The 21,051-nt window shown below is 50.3% G+C and overlaps 1 protein-coding gene across 15 annotated transcripts in view; it reads right to left on the reverse strand.

Moving 5' to 3' along the window:
* ZNF618 (zinc finger protein 618) overlaps positions 1-21,051 on the reverse strand; it is a 148,303-nt gene that overhangs the window by 56,065 nt on the left and 71,187 nt on the right. For all 15 annotated transcript variants that reach the window (XM_036412004.2, XM_036412015.2, XM_036412009.2 and 12 more), the window contains exon 2: positions 5,773-5,816. In XM_036412004.2, the coding sequence (XP_036267897.1) occupies positions 5,773-5,816 (44 nt within the window). The remainder of the gene's footprint in view (positions 1-5,772; positions 5,817-21,051) is intronic.

The following is a 21,051-nucleotide window of genomic DNA, read 5'->3' on the forward strand; positions in this document are numbered from 1 at the left end:
CAACAGGACCACTTCCTCTCCAACATGCTGTCCACACTAGCAAGTGATGCCCGGAGCTGTCCAGCTGCCATCTCTCCAATGGCAGTGCCCATACCCCCAGCCTTGATATGACATCTGGCCTCTCCCCTCCACCAGCCAGTCCTGGAGGCCAGTTGATGACAGACTCAGGTTTGTAATGCACAACAGCTCAGTCCACACACTTCTGGGGGCGGACCCAGCCTGGTTCCTCACTGCCCAGAGGCACCCCTCCCCCTGACACACCAAGGAGACTCCTAACTACATAGTCCAGGTCTTCCCAAGACAACTAGATGCATGGACCACTGCCAAGCTCCCAAACCTGCCCCCCCCCCTGCCCCCGCCCTCCCAGCCCTCTCCTCCTGTGTAAGCCAGGGATGTGAACACTAACCACTAAGGGTTGTGTAGGAGGAGATTAAAGCACAGAGATGGCACCACACACACAATAGGGGGTCAATAAATGGTGGTTTTCCCCCTCCCATCCTTACCAAGCACTTGCCAGACAGAATATGAAAAGTTTGGTGACACTGTGAAAAAGATGAGCTCCTAGGCCATGGATGGAGCATTCATAAATGAGTGAAGGAGGGTTTTTAGGCCCAATGGAAACAAAAGGAGCAGCGATGAAGAGGAGAAATAAGACCCTCCCTACAGGAGGGGAAGGCGGGGGAGACCAAGGTGGACTTGGCACTCACGGGCATGCTTAACCATCATGTGTAGCGTGGGACCTGGAGGAAGCTGAAGCCAAGGGCGAGGATGTCTCTCCTCCGTTGGCGGAGGCAGACAGAGAATGAGGTTCTGGGAATTTTCTGAGTTGCTTTCTCAGGTCAAGGGCCTCTGTCATTAAGGAACACAAGAAGTGAGCAGGTCTTGCTGAAGCCAGTTTGGCTCAGTGGATAGAGCATCGGCCTGCGGACTGAAGGGTCCCAGGTTTGATTCCGGTCAAGGGCATGTACCTTGGTTGTGGGCATATCCCCAATAGAGAGTGTGCAGGAGGCTGCTGATCGATGTTTCTCTCTCATCGATGTTTCTAACTTTCTATCTCTCTCCCTTCCTCTCTGTAAAAAATCAATAAAATACATATTTTTTTTAAAAGTGAACAGGTCGGATCATCCCAATTACCATTCCCAAGCCTGTGCTTCTTCAAGACAAGGTAGGACGTCCAGACGCTCTGAGCCGGTAGTCACAGCTTCTCAGGAAGTTTCTTAACTTGCTCAAAGAGCCCACGTGGGAGATCCGAGCTGGGTGGGGGGACCGAGCCAAGGTTCCCTCAAGGCTGGTCACTTCACTCTGCACGACCACCCCAAGTTCGAGAGCCACGGTGCCACCTGGCAGAAAGGACTCCCTGATTTTGATAAGTGCATACGTGAGCTGCACTTTGTGGCTGATCCACAGAGCAAACCTAAGGGTGCCTCTGAATGTTCAGAATCTGCCCTATTTACAGAGTCCTGGCTGAACAGTCACGGATACAGCACAGTGAACTCTCCCCGCCAAAACAGCAGCGGCTCCCTCTCCTTGTCTGTCGCACTTTGGAATTTAACTTCCCAAGTCAGCCTGCAATTTTTATGATTTTTGTGGTCCACCTTTGCCCAAAGATTTCCACAATACACATTTCTGGAAATTAAATAAGCTCCATTAACAGGAATCTACACCTAACGTCAAGTTGAAAGACGCAGCCTAAAATACACCCCGAGTCCTCGGGTGACTCATTCTGTTATCACCACACTGGTCACCGATGAGCATCGGGCCCTCCGTTACTGTGAAATTCTGTGCAGATGAAGTTAGTTTGGGGCTGCTTTTATTTTACCACTGAAATCCAAAATGCTAAACAACAAGAATATGTTACTCACAAAATAACGATGCAGCCACACACATGCGGTTATCAAATTAAATGGTCCACCAGTGAAAAATCTTGGCTAAAGAGGACAAGACTCAGCCTGGCCCAAAGCCATCTGACTATTTGGGTACTGCTGGACAACTCTATTTCTCAATCCCCTCCAAGGAAGAGGGATGCCAATCACTGCCTCAGAGGGCCTCGGGGAGGATCGAATGAGCTATGTATAAACTGCGTAACACAGCAGCTGGATCATGGTAGGCCCTCAACAAATACAAGCTCCATCCCCCCTACCCGCCCCCCTCTTCTTGCCCTCTCTCCAATATCTAGGCTGTACAAGAAATCAATTGCCAACCCACTGTTACCTTTTCCTAGGAATGGAATCTAGCATGGAGGTGATGTAGTGATAAAACAAGCATTTACCAGAACATCTACCATGGGCCAGACACGGTGCTATGGTATATATCTCATTATTACACTTAATAATAATAACATTAAATTATTATTAACATTATCATCAATGACAGCACGATCAGGGAGGTACTAATAGAATCCCCATTTTAACGATAGGGAAACTGAAGACAGGTAACTAGTCCAAGGTCACATACTCAGGAGGTTGGCAGTGCCAGGATCTGAACCCGGGCAGTCTGGGCTCTTCAACACGGAGCTAAGCCGCCTGGCCCTTCGCGGGGCTGGAGAGAGGACAAGGAAGCTGGACGCCTGGCAGACCAGGCATGGACGTGGGAGCCACAGGGGCTTCGGCTGTTCCACACCCTCCCCAGCCCAAGTGGGAGGCTGTGCACTTTGGGTGCAGGACTCACACAGCCCAGCTTTGCAAAACTGCATTAGGGCCTAAAACAACATTTTACAAACTCACACCGAGGCCTACCTTCTAAGGTCCCGACCATTAGCCACACTTCTTGCTACATCTTGTCTCCTGCCATTTACTCTCCTCCTGGCAGCCAGAATGATCCTTTTAAAACCAAATTCACGCCACTCTTCGGTCCAAAGTCCCCAGTGGTTCCCCACCTCCAAGGCCCTAAAGAGCCACCTCAGCCTTCTTGCTGTTGCTCCAATGATACAAATTCCTGCCCCAGGGCCTTGCGCCTACTGTTCTCTCTGCCCGGAATGTGCTTCTCTCATGAATGCTTGGCTCAGTCCCTCATCTCCTTCAGATCCTTGTTCACATGCCACCTTCCTGGTGATGCAATACTCCCTCTGGTTCACTAATCCCGCTCCCTGCTTTCCCCATAGCACTTGGTACCGCCTGACATACCACATGTTTTATGCATTTATTATGTCTCCCCCACTTCCACTAGAACATCAACTCCATAAGACTAGGGTTGCTGTCTGCTGTGTTCACTACTGTACATCCAGCACCAGGTCATAGGTCAGACTCTGGCACTTAGCAGGTGCTCAGTAAGTACTGTGAAATGAATGACTGAGAGTGATTTTCCATCTTCCCCCCACTCCAGCAATCGCCCTGTCGACTCCATCCTGATCACTTGGTTGGGCAACGAACAAATAAGTCCCTTAACCTCTTCCATCCCTGGTTTCCTCATCTCCCAACGAGAGCATTGGAGTAGGTTATCTACAGAGTCCTTCCATGCCCGAAAACCTCGACTGACAACAAAAGGCAATAATTCTTCACTACAGCAAGCCCGTAGCTTCTTTGACTCGATTATAGAAACCACATTTCCTTTAGTATTTTCCCCAGCCAAGCCCCCGCAGCCCCCATGCCCTGAGAATGAGTGAGGTCTGGCTGAGCTGTGCTCTGTGACTTGTAACCTGCACACCAGGTCAGCATTAACCTCAAGTGCTGGGATCACCGGTCTCGTAAAATCGACCCAGATTGGGTTACAGGGAAATAAACCAAACCACATTCGGTGTCTCTTAGGATCAGAAACACCATCGCTCCTTGTCCCCCTCAATTTCACACTGATTCCTGAGCAGCCCAAGCTGTTGGTTTTGGGGTTTAGCCAGAGGCCCTATCGAGAAGTAACGAAACTGGGTGTACTGGGCCAAAAGGAAGGTGGTGGGACGAGAGCAGACCGTGGTGTGTAAGAGAGCTCAGGGGAAGCCCATGTCAGAGGATCACAGGTCCTTCAAGGTCATTCCATCGAGACTACTCGGCAGGTCCTTCAAGGTCATTCCATCTAGACTACCTCTGACCCCAGGAAACCTTGGGCCTTTGTTTCCCCAATCTGAAACAGGGACTAAGGGACACACACACACACACACACACACATATCTCTAATGCTCCACAAAGTGCCTACAAGTCTGAACCCCACTTGACCAATCTAACCCATGCCAGGGTCAAGTTCACCAGCATCAGCCAAGGCCTTCTCTTGATTGAATGTTGGGTCACTGTTTAACATGTATAACATGACTGTTTGGTCTTTCAAAGATGCACTACTAGCTTTACTGACAGAATCAATAGAAACTCACTTGTTAGCTCCTTTGGAGTCCCTGCCTTCTTGGCAAGCCCGCCGCCTGTGGCAGAGCCGTCGCCCCTAGCAGTCTCCGCTAACACCTATTCACCGATCCCTTCATACCAAGAAGTGAGAGGGCACAATGGTTAAGCATAAGCATTGGAGAAGTCAGTCCTGGGTGAGCATCCTGGCAGAACTACTCACGTCCAAACTGGGCAGCCTGAGCCCCAAACACATCTCTGTGCCTCAGTTTCCCCATCTGTAAGTGGGAATAAGAGCACCGCCCACTTAGGGTTGTTATAAAGATTACATGAATTAATAGTAGGTTAATATATGTGAGTCACGTAGTCAGGATCTGACATGTAAGTGCTGACTCAATGGTAGTCATTATCATTAGAAATTTCTTCAAATTACACATGACCCTGAGAGGTTTGGACTGGTCCTTCCTGGGGTATATTCTGGCATCGTGGTAATAATACGGGGCTCCATGACTATGTTCAAGCCTAGGCTAGTCACAGAGAGCAAAGAGATGGCACGCATGCCATCTACCGGCTCCCCCGACTGGGCAGGCATCTCGAATCTATCTCAGCGCTCTTTTTTCCTTCCCCTGCAGCTATGGGCTGCTCAGGCTCAATATAGAGATCAGGCAGCCACTAGGCCTGTGGGGAAACACGGCTGCTGTCTCCTGACAACAGGCAGGTATGCTGGGGTGGGAGATTCATGCATGAAGGCAAGGACCACTCTGCATGAAAATCGTGAGAAATGGATGGAGCCTTGCCTGTCTGTCCACTGCTGTGGACCCAGCACTTTGGACAGTACCTGCCATGCAGCAGACACTCAAATACCCGTTGGATGAATAGATTAGCATCAAATTAGCAACACAGCACTGGGATTCACCTAGCATAGGGGTGTCGAACTCAATCAGAGAAGGGGCCAAAATCTAAAATCCAGCCTAAATCGCGGGCCGAATGGTTTACTGAACAGTCATAAACTGTCATTGTGATGGAAACGCAGAGGAGTGCAGTGATGACAGCGCGGTGCGGGCCACATTGCAAGGCCTGGCGGGACGGATTTGGCCCGCGGGCCTTGTGTTTGACACATGTGACAGGTGGTCAACGAATGAGGGAGGACAGTGGGGTATGCTCAACCCTCAGTTGAGCTCACTATTTCTGAGTAGAGTGCACCCAGCTTTGGCAGGTTCAAGGCCTCGTCATCGCCACTCACACATCATGTGACCCTGAGCAGGATCCTTCCTCCCCAACTTGAGCAGCCAAAGGCCAGTTTAGGATTGAGTCACCCTTGGTTCCAGTCACAGAGGACACCAGGAGGTCTGCAAAGTGCTGCCCACAGCAGTACATCCTCCAGGGAAGTGCGGATACTTCCCAGCCAAGGGGACAGGCCTGGACCACCCATCCTTTCAGGCAGAAGAGGCACACCTGTCAGGTGGCTGCTAGTTGTGAGGGAGGCGTAGTGAGGTGAGGGTGGTGCACCTACCTGCTCGCCGTGCTTTTCCGTCCAGCAGCACTGGCTCCGTCAGCCTGCAAAAGAAACCCAAACACAGGCTTTAGCCAAGCAAGGAGACACAGAATTCTACCCTCTGCCACCCTCCCCTCCCCTCCCCCCCTCAGGCTGCTGCTCTGCACAGCCTTGGGACACAGGGGTGAGCTGGCCCTGTCCCCGGCTCCATTCCTTCAGGCTGGGAAACTCTGCCCCCAGTGGTGAGAGGGAGTCAGCACCCCTCCCCAACCCAAACTGGCTTGGCCCTTTAAATCCAGCAGAGCACCCATTGCCAACACAAACCCAGCAACCACAGAGCCCTGGGGACGCGGTGAAAAGTAAGTAACCAGCTAAATCTGAGATTGAATTGCACCATTTTTATTTTCAGCTGGGACTTCCAATAAAACAGTAGCCGCAGATTTATTCCTACCAACCGGAGGGGGGAAATTCATTTATGTTAAAATATTCTGTCCCCCAACCCTCTGAGCAGGGGGAGGCAAGCGAGTGCTGGATCCTAATCTCTTTATTGGGGGTGGGGGACGGGGGTGGGGGGAGGGAGTAAGGCTGACCAAAATTAAATTTTCAGAAATGATAAAATTCTGGTTCCAATGGAGAGACTGAGGCCCCGGGGGAGGAGGAAGCTGCCTGAAGTCTCATGAGGGCTGAGGGACACAGAGCTGGGGATCCTGACTCCCAGGCCAGTGCGGGGGGGGGGGGGGGGGGGGTGCGCTCGGGGACCTCGATGCGGAGTCCACAGATATGGGGGAAGGCCCAGACTCTCCACCATCCCTGGTTGAAGCAGCAGCCCCCTATCTTAGTGCAAACATCTAAAATTGTGGAGGTTCAAGATGCTGCCACACATTTGTCCCCCGATTCACAGTCCTTCCAATTTTAATATATTTTATTGATTTTTTTACAGAGAGGAAGGGAGAGAGATAGAGAGCTAGAAACGTCGATGAGAGAGAAACATTGACCAGCTGCCTCTTGCACACCCCCTACCGGGGATGTGCCCGCAACCAATGTATTAATACATGCCCTTGCCCGGAATCGAACCTGGGACCTTTCAGTCCACAGACCGACGCTCTACCACTGAGCCAAACTGGCTTCGGCCACAGTCCTTCCAATTTTAGAAAGATAATGTCTGTATTTAGAAACAACCCTGGCGGGGTCTGGGGAGCCCCCAGGACTCAAGCGCATTGATGCTTCCACAGTGAGGCTGGCACAGGGAGCCCCACTGGGATAAATGAAGAGGGCTCAGGTCAAGTTCTCCCTTAGGCCGAGTTCTGCCACGTCATACGTTACAAAAAATCCTTCTTTCGTTTCCAAACTTCTCGAATCTCAGCATTGGGATGGAGGACTGATGACCTAACATATAAGAACAGCAGCAGCTACCTATTGATGAGTGCTCATGGGAGCTGCAAACTGGCAAAACCAGATGGCGGACTTCAATCCAAAGTGTAAATATATAAAAATAAAGGCATTTCACACACACACACCCCCCCATACACACAAAGGCCACATTTCAGCTTCTCTTTAAAAACCAGTTAATCCAGCAACACAGTCCCCACACGGCCATAGTCAGCTACAGCTGACATACCTGCTCCTACCCTTCCCTCTCGCCTCACACAGTCCCCCAGCCTGGCCCCTGTGGGCATCCAGACTGGCTCCCCTGGAGAAACTTCCCAGCGGGTGCTAGTGTAGGACATGAAATGCCGCTTATTGAATCCTCTCAATAGGTCCCCCAGCACACATACACAATATTCCCATTTTACAGGTTAGGCCCAGAGGGCCCTTCAGCCATGTATCCAATACCCCATGGCTGCGCGCCCAGGTCTGGGTGACTCCAGCGCCTACCTTCTCAGCTCTGTAATATTTTATTGTCCCCCAACTCCCAGGAGAGCTCATGGAGAAATGGGATGAGCCTACAGCACCCCGACTGCCCACCAGAGGGAAGGAGAAAGGTGAAGGACAAGAGGGGAGGCGGAAGCAGGAGGCCTGGGCGGGAGAAATTAATGGGATGCCGGTGTGTTATTTCAGCAGAAGAAACAAAGCAGAAAACGGTTTGCATATCATTTCCCTGGGAGCAGAGGAACAGGATCAATTACAGCCCCTCTCCGACACTGCATTCCTCAGGACTCGTCTGGAAAATGAGCGGGAAGACACTTTTTTCACGTCCATGTCCGTAAGAGGCCGAAGTGGCTGGGGGTGGGAATCCTGCCCCAGAGAGCCTAAACTGTACAGCCCCAAATGGCCTCTCGCCTTCCAGCCTCAACTCTGGCCATCAATTTCTAGCATTTCATACATATTTTTAATGATGTCTTTTGTCACCCCTTTCCTTCATAATTTCACACGGAGCTGACGAGTTCAAATACAGGGAACACGTGGCTGGGTGCGAGAGAAGTTTCAGGGTTTTTTTTGCACACCTGATTATCCCCAGCTACCTTGCCCTTTTATAATGCTTGCGATATTGGAGCTTTGTACAACTGCTGGCAACACTGATTTTGGTTTTTCACCCATTTTTATAAAATAAAGGCAAAGTGCGGATAAAAGTGTTCAAATCGTTGTCTAAACAACCCCCTTTGCAGAGACTAAGGTGGTGGCTGAAGGGAAAACAAACTGATGGAGGAGTAGAGCTGATGGACAACGGGCACCAGTCAGAGCTGTCGAAAGGAGCACCTGTCAATATCACAGCAGCTGTCAATCACAGCATGCGGGCTGCGTCTAGACCCACCATAATGACAAGGACGGCCCCTCGGGCCCTGCTAGCCCCTGTCGAAGCCCACAGTGCCAAAGGCGCCAACTCCCAGTTGCAGAGCTCCCTAAGAGGCCAGGCCAGCTTGCTGTGTGTCCTCACCAATCAATACATCATAGCAACCCTACTGTTCGAATCAGTTGCACCGCGGACCCTGTCATTTCCCTAGGCCCAAAGATCCTAATACCAGCCAACTCAGGTGACCCAACCTGAGCCGCAAAGTCAGGGTAAGCTGACTTGGTCTCAATTTGAATTGACGTTTACGAGGACAGGGTTTGGACACAGGCAGTCTGCCTTCGAGTCCTGGTTCTGCCAGTTTCTAGTTGTATGCTCTTAGGCAAGTTTCCTCATCTGTAAAGTGGCAATATCATAAGCCCAGGACCTCCATCCTGGCTGGCATGAGACTTAAACCCAGGTAAGGTACACAGAGGAGCGCAGGTAGAAGTACGCAGCAGGGCTCAGCTGCAAGCCGGCCTGGACAGCACCAGGGGTCTCCCCGGCCTGTCCTCAGGCCTGATCTGAACCCCATGCTGCAAGTCCACATCTCCTGAGCTCCCACCTAACCCCCATCTCTGAACACGGCGGAGCAGACAGTACGAAGCGCGGGCCAGGCCGGTTTCCATCGCTTAAGTAATGGAAACTCTACTGCTGTCGCCACTGCTCCCGGGCCACGTGCTCCTAGAGGAAATGCAGCTTCCGGCCCAGGCTCTGTCTGGGTCTCGCTTTGAACCTTGGGCAAGCTTTCCTGTCCCTGGACCTGAGCTTGCCCACAGGCAAGAAGGGGAGCAAGAGCAGGAGAGCTAAATCAGATCATCTCCGCCCCCGACTTCCATCTCAGTCATTCTAGGTGGAGTTGACCCAACCTTAACCAAACCCCTCGACGGCCAATGAAATGTGCTGGGGACAGTGGGCCATGAGAGACCCGCCTGCTCCCTCTCACAGAGGTGGGGGTAGAGGTACCCAGACCCCCCCAGCTCCCCATCAGGGTACCACCTGCCCCACTTCCTAACCCATCCATTCCTTCTACACCGGCTTCTCCCTAGAACCTGAGCAAGGCTATTTTTGGTTCCATTCAACCCTCCTCTTCCCTCCCCAAATGAATGTTAAGTTGTTCTTTTCCATTCTCTTATTAAGGATTTTCTTGGAAAGAAAATATTATTCCAAACCCAGAAATTTTATTTCTAAATTTGTGCAAATGTAAGTTGTAATACATTAGCTGCATTTCACATTTTGTGCAAATGGCAGAAACAGGCAATTCGTGTGCTCCGGGATGGGGGCTGGCCAACGATTTCGATAAAATAAACCCTTTTTTAATTTAAATGCTAATGCACTGAATTAAAATTTAATAACTGAGGAAATTGAAAAGCCGAGCAGGAATATTGGAAATAAATCCAAGCAGAAACAGCTGAAATTAAAAATTCTAGAGAGTGGGAGGATAGCAGCTAAGCTGTCTTATATGATTACATTTTTTTTTTTTTTTTTCAAAATGAAGCAAAAAAAAAAAAAATCCTATCTCTCGCTGGCTCTGGGGCAGTAAATCCACAGTGCTGTGATTTATTGCTCAATTTTCCTGAGGGAAAAAGGCTTTCTTTCATGCTGAAATATTTCATAAATTTCAAGCCAGCATAAATTCTTAATTTAAAAGTTATGGAGGTCACATTTAGTGCACTGGTACGGTTCCAAAATCTTAAAGGAATAGCAACGACCAAAAAAAAAAAAAAAAAAAAAAAGGCAACTAGGAGGGGCAGAATTTGCTTTTTCTTTTTCTTTCTTTTTTTTTTTCCCTTTTTGGTTTTAATTCATGAGTTGAAATTTCATTATTAAAGATTCCTCCTGGATGGATCAAATCCAAGCATGTGGGGACCTGGTGTGTATTTGGAAATCTGCTGCACAAGATGAAGAGATAAAGATTTAATTCAATTATAAAACGGTGTTTTTTTTTCTCCCCCTTTAAGCCACTTGAGGAATTTCTGGTAAAAATTTCCTCCCTTCACTGCCCCGGAAGGGGTGAGCGTGGGGGAGGGGGGCCAATGTAATGGCTTCTCTTAGATCTCCAATCTTTTGTGCACACTGATATATTCATTTGTTATACAGCTGTTCAGCGGCGGAAAGAATGCTGGGGCGCCCATAATTCTAAGCAAATCAATCAAAAATTAATGATTTGTCATGCTTGCACAATGGAGGAAAACAGCTCCTTGGGCCCTGGCTGCCTGATCTCAAAGAATGAAATGCCTTTCTTGGAAAAGGGAGCTGAGCCAGAGGTCCAGGGAGGCTGGGGTGCCACAGCAAATGTGGGGGGCTCACGGGTCCCCGAGCTCAGAGGGGATGGAGGGGGCCGCCATGCTGGAAGGGGCATCTCCAACATGGCACCTCGGCCGGCCCAGCCCAGGGCCTGGCACAGCACATTTCATGGGGTCTAATTAGGATCTTGCCTTTTCCCTTCCCCCACCCCACTGAAACCCCAAATGGCTTCCTCTCTGGGGAGGGCGATGACTCCCCGCTCCCGCATCAGGTTGGATCTATCCAGTTCACCGTTCGCCAACCCTGCTAACTCACCTGTACCTTTCACCAACTCAACCGGACTAGGGCCACGGTTCCTGCGGCACCTGCCTGGCCCAGACTGTGCCCTCCTCCTGGGCAAAGCCAACATCTCTCACGTGGCCATGTCTCCAGCACCCAGCTCAGGGCCTAGCACACAGCAAACGGAGTCAAATCCGCTAGTTACTATTTCTCAGGAAATACAGATGATGAGATTGCTCAGATGAAGGATGAACTGCATTGGCAATTATACTTGGATGAAAGATAGCAATTGATCTGAAGTCATCAGCCACTCCTTTCTTCGTTCAACGGGTGTTTCCTTGAAAGCCTACTATGTGTCGAGCACTGAGCTCAGCTTTGGGTGGGCAAGGTCAAATCCACCATGGACCAATCCAACTCCTCCAGGCTCACTGCTTCTGGGGCTGCCTCTACCCTCGGGAGGGAAGAGTGAATGTGCCCCTGGAGTCTTGTCTCCTTTCTTACTAACATACGTGGATGTTACACTCACAAACATCTAATGCATGTTACTCCATAGCACGTGTGTGTGTTTCATGCATATATAGGCATGTTAGTTCGATACATTCTGTTCTATATGACCCAACTGGTGCCATGAACCCTGCAGGGAGGTGCTCAGCCTCAGGAGCGAAACCAAGTGCCCTTGACCTGGAGGCCTGCAGGAGGCGGCACACCTGCCAGGGGACAGGAGAACGAAATCTCTTTCCTTTCCAACATCCAGTGGATCCTCACATTGAACTTAAACATTCTCTCCCTCCCACTGAGGCCCAGAACTCAGTGCTCATCCGACCAGCACTCACTGAGCTCCTTCTATGCGCCAGACATTGTTCCAGGCGTTGGCATCCATGCCTGCTCCCATGGCCTTCACGTTCAAACGGGGGAGACGGGAACATTACGTAGGATAAGCTGGTAAAGAACATGTATGCCAGAAGGTAGTCAGTACTACAGGAGGAAAACAGAGAAAGACGGGGGATAACCAGAAGGCTGGAAAGGAGGGAGGAGGAGGGGGTGGCTGTTTTAAATAAAGTGCTCAGAGTAGACAAACAATAGAAGAAGGTGGCCATGCCGTGCGGAGACTCCAGGGCGTGAGTGAGTGAGTGAGGGCGGGAGGAGAAGAGGAACGGGAGGTCAGCCCCGGGCCCGTGGGCCACCAAACGGCTTTGGTGTTGACTCTGCAGAGCCACTGGAAGGTTCTGGCAAAGGGACATGATTGGACTTTCGGTTTTAAAAGATCATTCTGGCTGCTGGGTTGAGAACAGACCACGGGCGAGAGTGGAGGCCGACAAGGAAGTTACTGCAGCGGCCCAGGTAAAAGACGAGGGTGGCTGGGACCTGGGGAGGGGCAGTGAGCGGGTGAGGCTGGGTTCTGGATATACTAGAAAGCAGAACCAGCAGGACTTGCTGATGAACTGGATGAGATGGTTGAGAGAGAGTCAAGGAAGATGCCAAAAATCTTGGGTCTCAGCACCAAGAAAAATGGAAATGCATCTCTCGGGTGCATAAGAACATGAATCAGCAGCATGGCCAGCATTTTCTAGAATAGATGGTTACCCTGCATTGCACCCTCCCAATATCCCCAAGACGGAGACACTGCCATTTAACGATCCCCCTCCTCTGACCAAGAACCAATCAAGCACCGAGAGGGGCCAAGTGACTTGTCCAAGGTCTCAGAGCGGTTCAAGGTCATGGCCAGGGTTCACATGTGTCCTATACACCTTCACTCTCTAGGACCAAGAACCAAATCTGGCCCCAAACAAAAGCAGATAGAACTGCTTTTCTATCTGCCCCAGGGCCCCAAATCGAGCACTAGCAGTGCCCACGCTATTCACCAGGTGCTCCTGAAGCACCATTCAGGGCGCCTGTGCCAGCCCTGAACAATAGCTTGGCAAGTTATAAAGAGGATTCCATTCCCAGGAAACTAAACATAGTATACAATCCCAAATTAGACCCTGCTTCTCAGATCGTATTCAGCAATATGTTTCTAGCATGTGGTAGTTGGCTTTTAATTTTGTATATTTGCTTTCCCAGGAGAGCACAGTCACTCAGAGACACTGCCAGCCCTGGGTTCCAAGTTTGAGGGGTGGTAGAAGCTGCCAGAGAAGGCTCTCAGTTAAAAAATACACAAAAACTGGAACTCAGATGGGGGATGTCACTTTTCAATAGATATTGATATAGTCCATAATGGATGTGTGATTCTGGGAGATGGACAGAGAGATGCATCAGACATGGTTCCTTAGTCATTCGCCCAGATACTAACTACTAGGTGCCTACTATGTGCTGGCCACCAGGGTAGTTACTGGGGGCACAACAGCAACAAGAATGGTGAGGGAGACAGGCAGTGATTACTTCATTACAGCATGCTATCGATTTACAGTTTCCCACTGAGATGTGCACTCTGAGAAGTCTGGATGGCGTAAGCATCTGTGACAATAGGACCTGGTGAAACTGCAGGTTTGGGAAGGGCTTTCCAAGGGGTGGATGCTGGAACGGGCACACCGCGCCTTGCTAAACGAGGGAGACGTAAAACCTAGACACAAATGAAGCTAAAAGCAGCTGGGTGCCAGGGAACAAGGAGAAGGGTGCCATCTTGCCAGCTGGGTAGCCTTGGGCACTGAACCCACGGGGCTGCAGGCTTCTCTGAGGGCCTTCACCTGCCGAGGAGGGGACCAGCCCACTGACTCTAGGAACAGAGATGCCAGGACAGCTTGACTCCAGGACAGAGGCCAGAGGCTAAGCAAGGCCCCAGAGATGCCACCAGCTCTGTCCACCAGGGCTCCAACTACAGGGAAAGCCCACGGGAAATGACCAACGTCTTCATTCCTCTTGGTTACGATGCCCTTCTGCCTCTTCCCAAGCCCTTGCTGTTGGAGGTCAAGTGTCAAGAAATAAGTTTCCTAGAAAGGGAACCAGCACAGGCCTCGTGTATTTCACTTAAGTTTCCAGGTCTAGGCAGGTCCTTCTCCTCTTTCGGAGGGCAGCCATGCAGACGGGAGCAGGACCCTGATACGGACACTGTCACCATCAGCCTTGTCTTTGTCGTCACCACCAATCGCTGGTAATTACTGAGCGCCTGTAATTTATTCCCAGGCTCATCGGCCACCCCAGAAGGCACCAGAACCTCTGAAGGCCACTGCTGGCTGCAGTATGGAGGCAGGAAGCCCAACCTGAAGGCCACTGTCACCTTCCAGGAAAGAGATGATGATGGTTGGGGACGGCAGTGGAGAAGAGAAAACGCCAGGAATGGGAGCTATTGGGAGGGACAAAGATCACCGGTGACTGAGTGTGGAGAGCACCCGGGATGGAGCTGGCACACAGTAGTTGCTCAGTAAGTGGCAGGTTTAAAAAATAAACTGCTGCAGCTGTGGTGTGTTGAGGGCCTGGTCTCCTCCGCGCACAGACCTGGGCAGCTGGGAGGGATGGAAGTAGACGAGGGGCCCACCTACCGCCTGGGGCCTGACTCACAAACCTTAGAAGAGGAGGGAGCCCTGGCCTCGGAGAGGAGCAGCAGCAGCCTCCGCCGGGCTGCTGTGAGGAACTCACCACCCAGACCGCGGGCCTCGTTCTCATTCCCAGGGGCCTGCGGATGCCGGATGCCACCGCAGCTGGAGCCCACAGTCCACATCTGGATCCCAAGGTTCTGAGACAGTTCCTGGTTGTTGAATGTGTGCAAGTTCTAAACGCCCCGCCGGGCCGGATCACAGAGTTGGACACTTCCATCAAAAACGGTGACGTTATCCCTGGGGCCGGGCTCGGCACAGGTTTGGGGGTATTTTTGTTTTGTGTTGTGTGTGTTTTTAAACTTCTTATGCTGAGATGATTTTACATTTAGAGAAGAGGTGCAGAGAAACGACAGGAGTTTTCTTCGACCCTGCACCCCCCAGGAAGGGCTTCGAGCAGGGGAGAAACGTAATGAGAATTCTGTCTGCAAATGGGTCACTGGAAGGGGCAAGACAAAGAGGCAGTAAGACTAGTTAGGGGTCAGAGTCCAGGGCTGGCTGAGATTCTCCCTCCCCAGAACCAGCAGAAAAAAAGAAAAAGGAAAAAAAAAAGTCTCAAGCTGCAAGACCAAACCATGCAGAAGGACACCAAGAGCAGGGGCGGTGGTCCTGGGAGTCCTGGGGGCACAGGCCTTGGCACTTGTTGGTGGGACTTCAGCAAGTAACGTGACCTCTCACTGCCTCAGTCCTCTCCTCTGTGAAATGGGCCCATCTCAGAGCCTGTCACAAGGACTGAGTTAGTCAGCTGCATGCTTATTTCAGGGCTTTTACATCCAGCGTCAGCTTGTGCTATTTTAAAATATATATATATTTTATTGATTTTTTTTTTTTTTTACAGAGAGGAGGAAGGAACATCGATGAGAGAAAAACATCGATCAGCTGCCTCCTGCACATCTCCTATGGGGGATGTGCCCGCAACCAAGGTACATGCCCTTGACCGGAATCGAACCCGGGACCTCTCAGTCCACAGGCTGACGCTCTATCCACTGAGCCAAACCAGTTAGGGCAGCTTGAAAATTAGCCAAACCAGTTAATCCAGCATAAAAGGTCTCAGATAGGAATACTACTAGCAATCCCGGAGTGTCCAGCATCCAGTGAGCACCGCCTGTATGCACTGCACACACCACATCAACCACACTGAGTGGGAGGCACTGTCCCCAGCCCCGCTGTGGAGACAGGAGCTAGAGGCTCGCAGGGTGCAGGGCCTGCTGGGGAGAGGCTCAGATGCTCAATCCCAAGTCCACGTTCTCCAACCCCCTGCCATGCTGCCTGAAAGGCCCGGCAGGTGACCTTGGCGACTGGCATTCCCCGTTTCTGAGAGTGGACACGCTCCTCTGGGTGCACAAATGCCGCTGTTTGTTTTCTTTAAAAAAAAAAAAAAAAAAAAAAAACAACGAAAAATTTCTCAGTTCTTCAGTCACACAGTTAATCTCTCCATTTACAAAGGAGAAAGTCATGTGACTGGATTCCACAAAAATTCTCTCTCCAGGTTTATGATTTTACAGAAAACTCCAGGGAAAACCGCCTGGAGCGAGTTAAAACCAGATCAGCCATAAACCATGTCCTGGTGCAGCCTCACTGGGCCAGGACTCAGATTACTCATTAAATACGTGATAAATATTCGCCTCAGATCAGCAGGAAGTGGGGGGGTGGAGGATGTAAAAAAAAAAAAAAAGGAAAACTTTTTTGTTTCATGAGGGGGGAAAATCTATTTTAAATAGGTTTACAGGAAGTTATAAGATCCAAATTAGTGAACTCAGAATCGGGGAACAGGGTTTTTAAAAGTCACCTCTAGGTATTGTTAAGTAAGGCAGTAAGAAGAGTACGTGGATCCTCAAACCTCTTAAAGGGCTCCTGTGACATGGCCAGGGTGATGCCTCAGGGATGGCCGGGCAGCCCTGAGACCCCTCCTCTGACTCCTGTCAGAGGTTACCTTTGACCTTCCCTCTGACCTTCCATCCCAGGAGGCTGCTAGACTCCCAACTGTAACACGTGGAGTCAGGCAGACCTGGGCCTCACGGTCTGGGCCACTAGGAGCTGGGTGACTGGCTCCGATCATATCACCTCTCTCAGCCTCAGTTTCCTCTGATGTAAAATAGAGGGGAAAGGCCCCTGCAAACATAGCAGCTGGGTGGATAAACATGTCGGGAGTCTCTAACATTCTCAGCTAGTGCACATCTGAAGGATGTCATGATTACACTGATGGCGGTAACCAAAATGAATACACTTCAGAAAGCCCCAAGACATCCGGATCCTTCCCGGAGGACTGACTTGGCACAGCTCCTCACACAGAACCTGGATTGGCCCGGGCTCGAGTCCGGACTCCGCAACTCAGGGGACACGTGACACTCGGTAAAGTCACTTCACCCTCTGACAGCTTCCTCATCCGTCAAGCGGGGGTAAGAATGGTACTCGTCTCACACAATTACTTGGGGCTACATGAGCTAACAGATGTAACGCTCTCAAAGTAACGCCTGGCACGTAGTAAATGCTGTATAAAACTTATTAGACTTCAGCTATATTATTTATTAAAAATTCGGGCAAGTCCCTGTTTTAACCTCAGCTGGTTTCCCTAGCCATTAACTGGAGAATGTTGACCAGATGGGTGGGCTCTGAGGAGGACTCCCCACGTTCAGAAGCTTGCTGATGCTGTTGTGTCTGTCTACGCTGTCCCCCTGCCTAGACTGCCGTCCTCTCTGATCAGCTGGATCCCAAGTTCCTTGGGACACAGGGACCACCTCCTAGGGGTCCCAGGGCATGCCTACCACACCTGGGAACACCGCCCCTCTCTGCAGCCTTGCTCCTAACCAAACGGCAAATTCTATGGGCCTGGCCAGCTTTTCATAGACAGCTCCTCCAAGACTCCACGGCCCACACAGGGGAAAAACAAAGGTCAACTGGTTTGAACCATAAAGAAATTGCCCTGCCAATCCTTAGAGAACCACGGTGGTGAATGGGGCCTAAGAAGTCATCCAGTCCAAGCATGGCAAGTGGGTTTCACGTTCAGTGCTAACTCTGATCAAGCAGTCGTGGCTGCCTGGGACAATGTGTGGACAAGGATTCTGAGGCCACATCAGAGCTCAGCTAGGGAAGAGTGTGGTGATTGATTACTGATGTCTGCAGTGAGCATGGTAAAGCTGGGGGTGGTGGCATGCTTGCCCCCTCAAATCTAGTCCAAGACCATCCTTGTATATAGAGAGAAACTGAGGGCTCCTGACCCACAAAGCACTGTTTTTCTGATGATTACATTCTCATTTGTAAAAACACCCCTACACGAAGGAGCTGTGGCCTTTTAACATTCAGCATAAAGAGATCTCAAAGAAGAGAGAAGCCCAGAGACAACAAAATATACACAGAAGAAAACTACATATACAACACAAGACTCACTTGGGTTTGAAAGAGAAATTACAGAAGGACACAGTAATGTTCTAAGAAAGAATTTTTCTTTTTTCTTTTTTTAAAGAAGTCTGCCACACATGCTCAAAGTGGAAATCTTACAAATTCCTATTGCAAAATAACTCCTGGTCAGCCAACCACAATCTCTATAAATATATCACAAGATCAACAGCCCAGGCAAATGGGGGTTTGGGGGGAGGGGGGGGGCGGGAAGGATGACTGTATGAGCTTTTTAAACATCAAAATAGTTCTTCTCACAGTTGGAAAGAAAGGAGTCACCCATTTTCCTACAGAACGAGAGAACCATGAAGAAAAGAAAGATTGGAATTCCACACATCCCAACGGGCACCTGCAGAGAAATCCAGACAGCCAGATAATTTTGAAATTCTTTTATAATTCTGTTTTCTTTGCGGGGGGGGGGGGGTGTGTGTGGAATGAATCTGGTCATTGTAAAATGACTTCCATGGAATTACTCAGTGTGGGAACAGCCAAATGTTCTAAGGGGCCTGATCTGGGTGGTAAGTCCTACACGATCTGGACCAGAAAAATAGAAGCCACTCTAGGTCTTTCAAACCGGGGGGCGGGGAGGGGATTTAACATACGGATTTGAGTACACGGGTGATGAATGAGGACAGGAAGGCAACCAAGGATTCCCATATGAGGAAGCTGCTGCTACCACCTCTAGGCCTGGGGAGAGAAAGGGAGGAGATGGTGTTCCCTGAAGTTGGGGCTGTTCAGCAAAGGCTTCCAATGGGAATGGCTCACAGAGGGGCTGGAGCTACACAGGAAACAAGGAGAGGCAGCAATGAGAAGGGAGAAATACCCTGGGCATGCCCCTTCTTCCCACCTGCTGGCATCCTTACTAAACTATTCAACGTCCAGAGAGCAAGGGTCCCTGGGAAATGCAGTTCCCTGTCATACAGAGCACAGTAAAGGAAAGCAGGGATGGAGCTGAGTGAGGTCAAACCCACAGGTGATCAGCAAACTCCTAGAGATTTGCAACCACCTGGAGGCTGTGCCCCACACAGTTCACCAAAGGGGTCCGCCTGGGTCCAGTTTCCCAGGACTGGAACCTCCTCACAGGGAAGGACTGCCTTCCCACGAACTGTGTCTTCTCCCTGCACTCCCCAGTGGAATCACAGCCCCGCTCAACGGGCCCTGAAAGTCTGAGAGACAGAAGCCTGGCCGACCAGTCCCAGCCTCCCAGCACATGGGATGTTTGGATGGCCCGCCCACATATTTTCACTTCGATGTCAGCCGAGATCTGCTATTGTCGGGAAATTCACGATGCAAAAGGCTGGTTGTTCCTAAGCTGCTCCTCAGAAGACCCAAGCCATCAATGGCCATACTAGAAGCATCTCCTAAGCAGATCTAGAACACTGTGCGCATCAGGACCAGGAGCGGAGGCTCTGTGGTACCAAAGTCCGATGCCAGCTGGGCTGGCTGAGGGGGGAACACCCCTGGCACCTCAGGGCTTCCCACCTTCACGGCTACTACTCCAGATTCACGCGGGAACTCGATGGCGCTGTTTTATGGACCCCATCATAAAAGACAAGAGCATTCATGTCCCATCCTGTACACGTCTTTGTCCTGGCGGTGATGGAAGCCTTGGTTTCACACTTACATTCTGCCCTCCCCCTTCCCTGAAAGCACCATTCCCCCTCCCCCAAGCCACACTGCCGACCTCCCGCCCCTGTTTTCTCATCGCACTTATTGCCGGGGCCATTCAAATGGTATTGATCAACCAGCTGGTACACTCAGTCATCTTTTTATGACCTGTCTTCCCAGCTGGGCCATACATCCTCCCAGGGAGGGGCCACGCCTCTGGATTCCCCAGTGCCCACCACATGGTCCAGCACATAGAACACATCTCCACAGCATCCTTAAAGGGGAAGATGACCCAGGTTCTCAGAGCTGAGTGTGGGGTGAGGTAGCAATGACACATTCTATCCATGCCCCAGATTCGTTTACTGATTGACGAATTTTATTTTTTATTGCTGTTAATCCTCACCTGAAGATATTATTCCATTGCTTTTCAGAGAGAGTGAAAAGGAGAGAGAGAGAGAGAGAGAGAGAGAGATGTAAGAGAGACATCAACTGTTTGCCTCCTGCAAGTGCCCCAACGAGGGATGGGGAGTGAAGCCATAACCCAGGTACATGCCCTTGACCAGGAATGGAACCCACAACTCTTCAGTGTGCAAGCCGATGCTCTAACCACTTAGAACAAGGGCCAGGGCAAATGATGAGATTTTCACATCCATTACCGCACTTAATTCTTTACAAGGTAGGAGTTGTGATTTCCATTTCAGAGAGAAGGGAGTGGAGGTTTGGTGACTTTGCCCAAAACCACTAGGTACTGGCGGGGTGAGAATCAAGCCCAGTTCCTCTTCCAACACAAACACCGAGTTCCTTCCCTCTTCTGGCTCCAGCCTCCCATGCCTTGCTTCTCTTTCATGAAATGAATTGATTTAATGAAATCATTAAGTGATAAAGAGAGTTAATAACTGTAAGGCTCTCAGAAGAGTGCCTGGCACAGACTAAGTGCTACGTAAGTGATGGCTACCACCGTCCTCTTTGCTACCATCGTAATTTCTTCATCGCTGTAAAGCTCATTTCAAAACGTCAACGCATCACAACCTCAACAGTTAGCATCCCTCATGGCCAAAGCGGCAGAATACGGAAAATGCCCACATTTAATTAAAACTAAAGAAAGTCAAATAACTTAACGGTTAAGAAGAGACATTTGAAGATGTTATATCCTTCTCAGAAGTCTACCCAAAGCACTGACCTCCCCTGAGCCAGGCAACCACCAACACTCCATTCAGAACTACGTGAGAAAGTCCCTTCCTGACTGACTTCAGGGACAACACCTTAGTGCACAAAATACAGTACTTCCTCTGTGGTGCAGAGGGAAAAGAAAGGCTCAGAGTAGAGGTAACACGTTCAAGGTCACATGTGTTCAAACACAACCTTCAAGTTCCCTTCATGAGTGTTAGCCTTTTTGCTACCTTGTCAGGCCCAATGTCAGGCTCTGCGATCATGGGCACTCTGTGTTTTAGGCACAGAAAAGTAAGTACC

The sequence above is a fragment of the Pipistrellus kuhlii genome, unplaced genomic scaffold (assembly GCF_014108245.1).
Source record: "Pipistrellus kuhlii isolate mPipKuh1 unplaced genomic scaffold, mPipKuh1.p scaffold_m20_p_43, whole genome shotgun sequence".
Lineage (NCBI taxonomy): Eukaryota > Metazoa > Chordata > Mammalia > Chiroptera > Vespertilionidae > Pipistrellus > Pipistrellus kuhlii.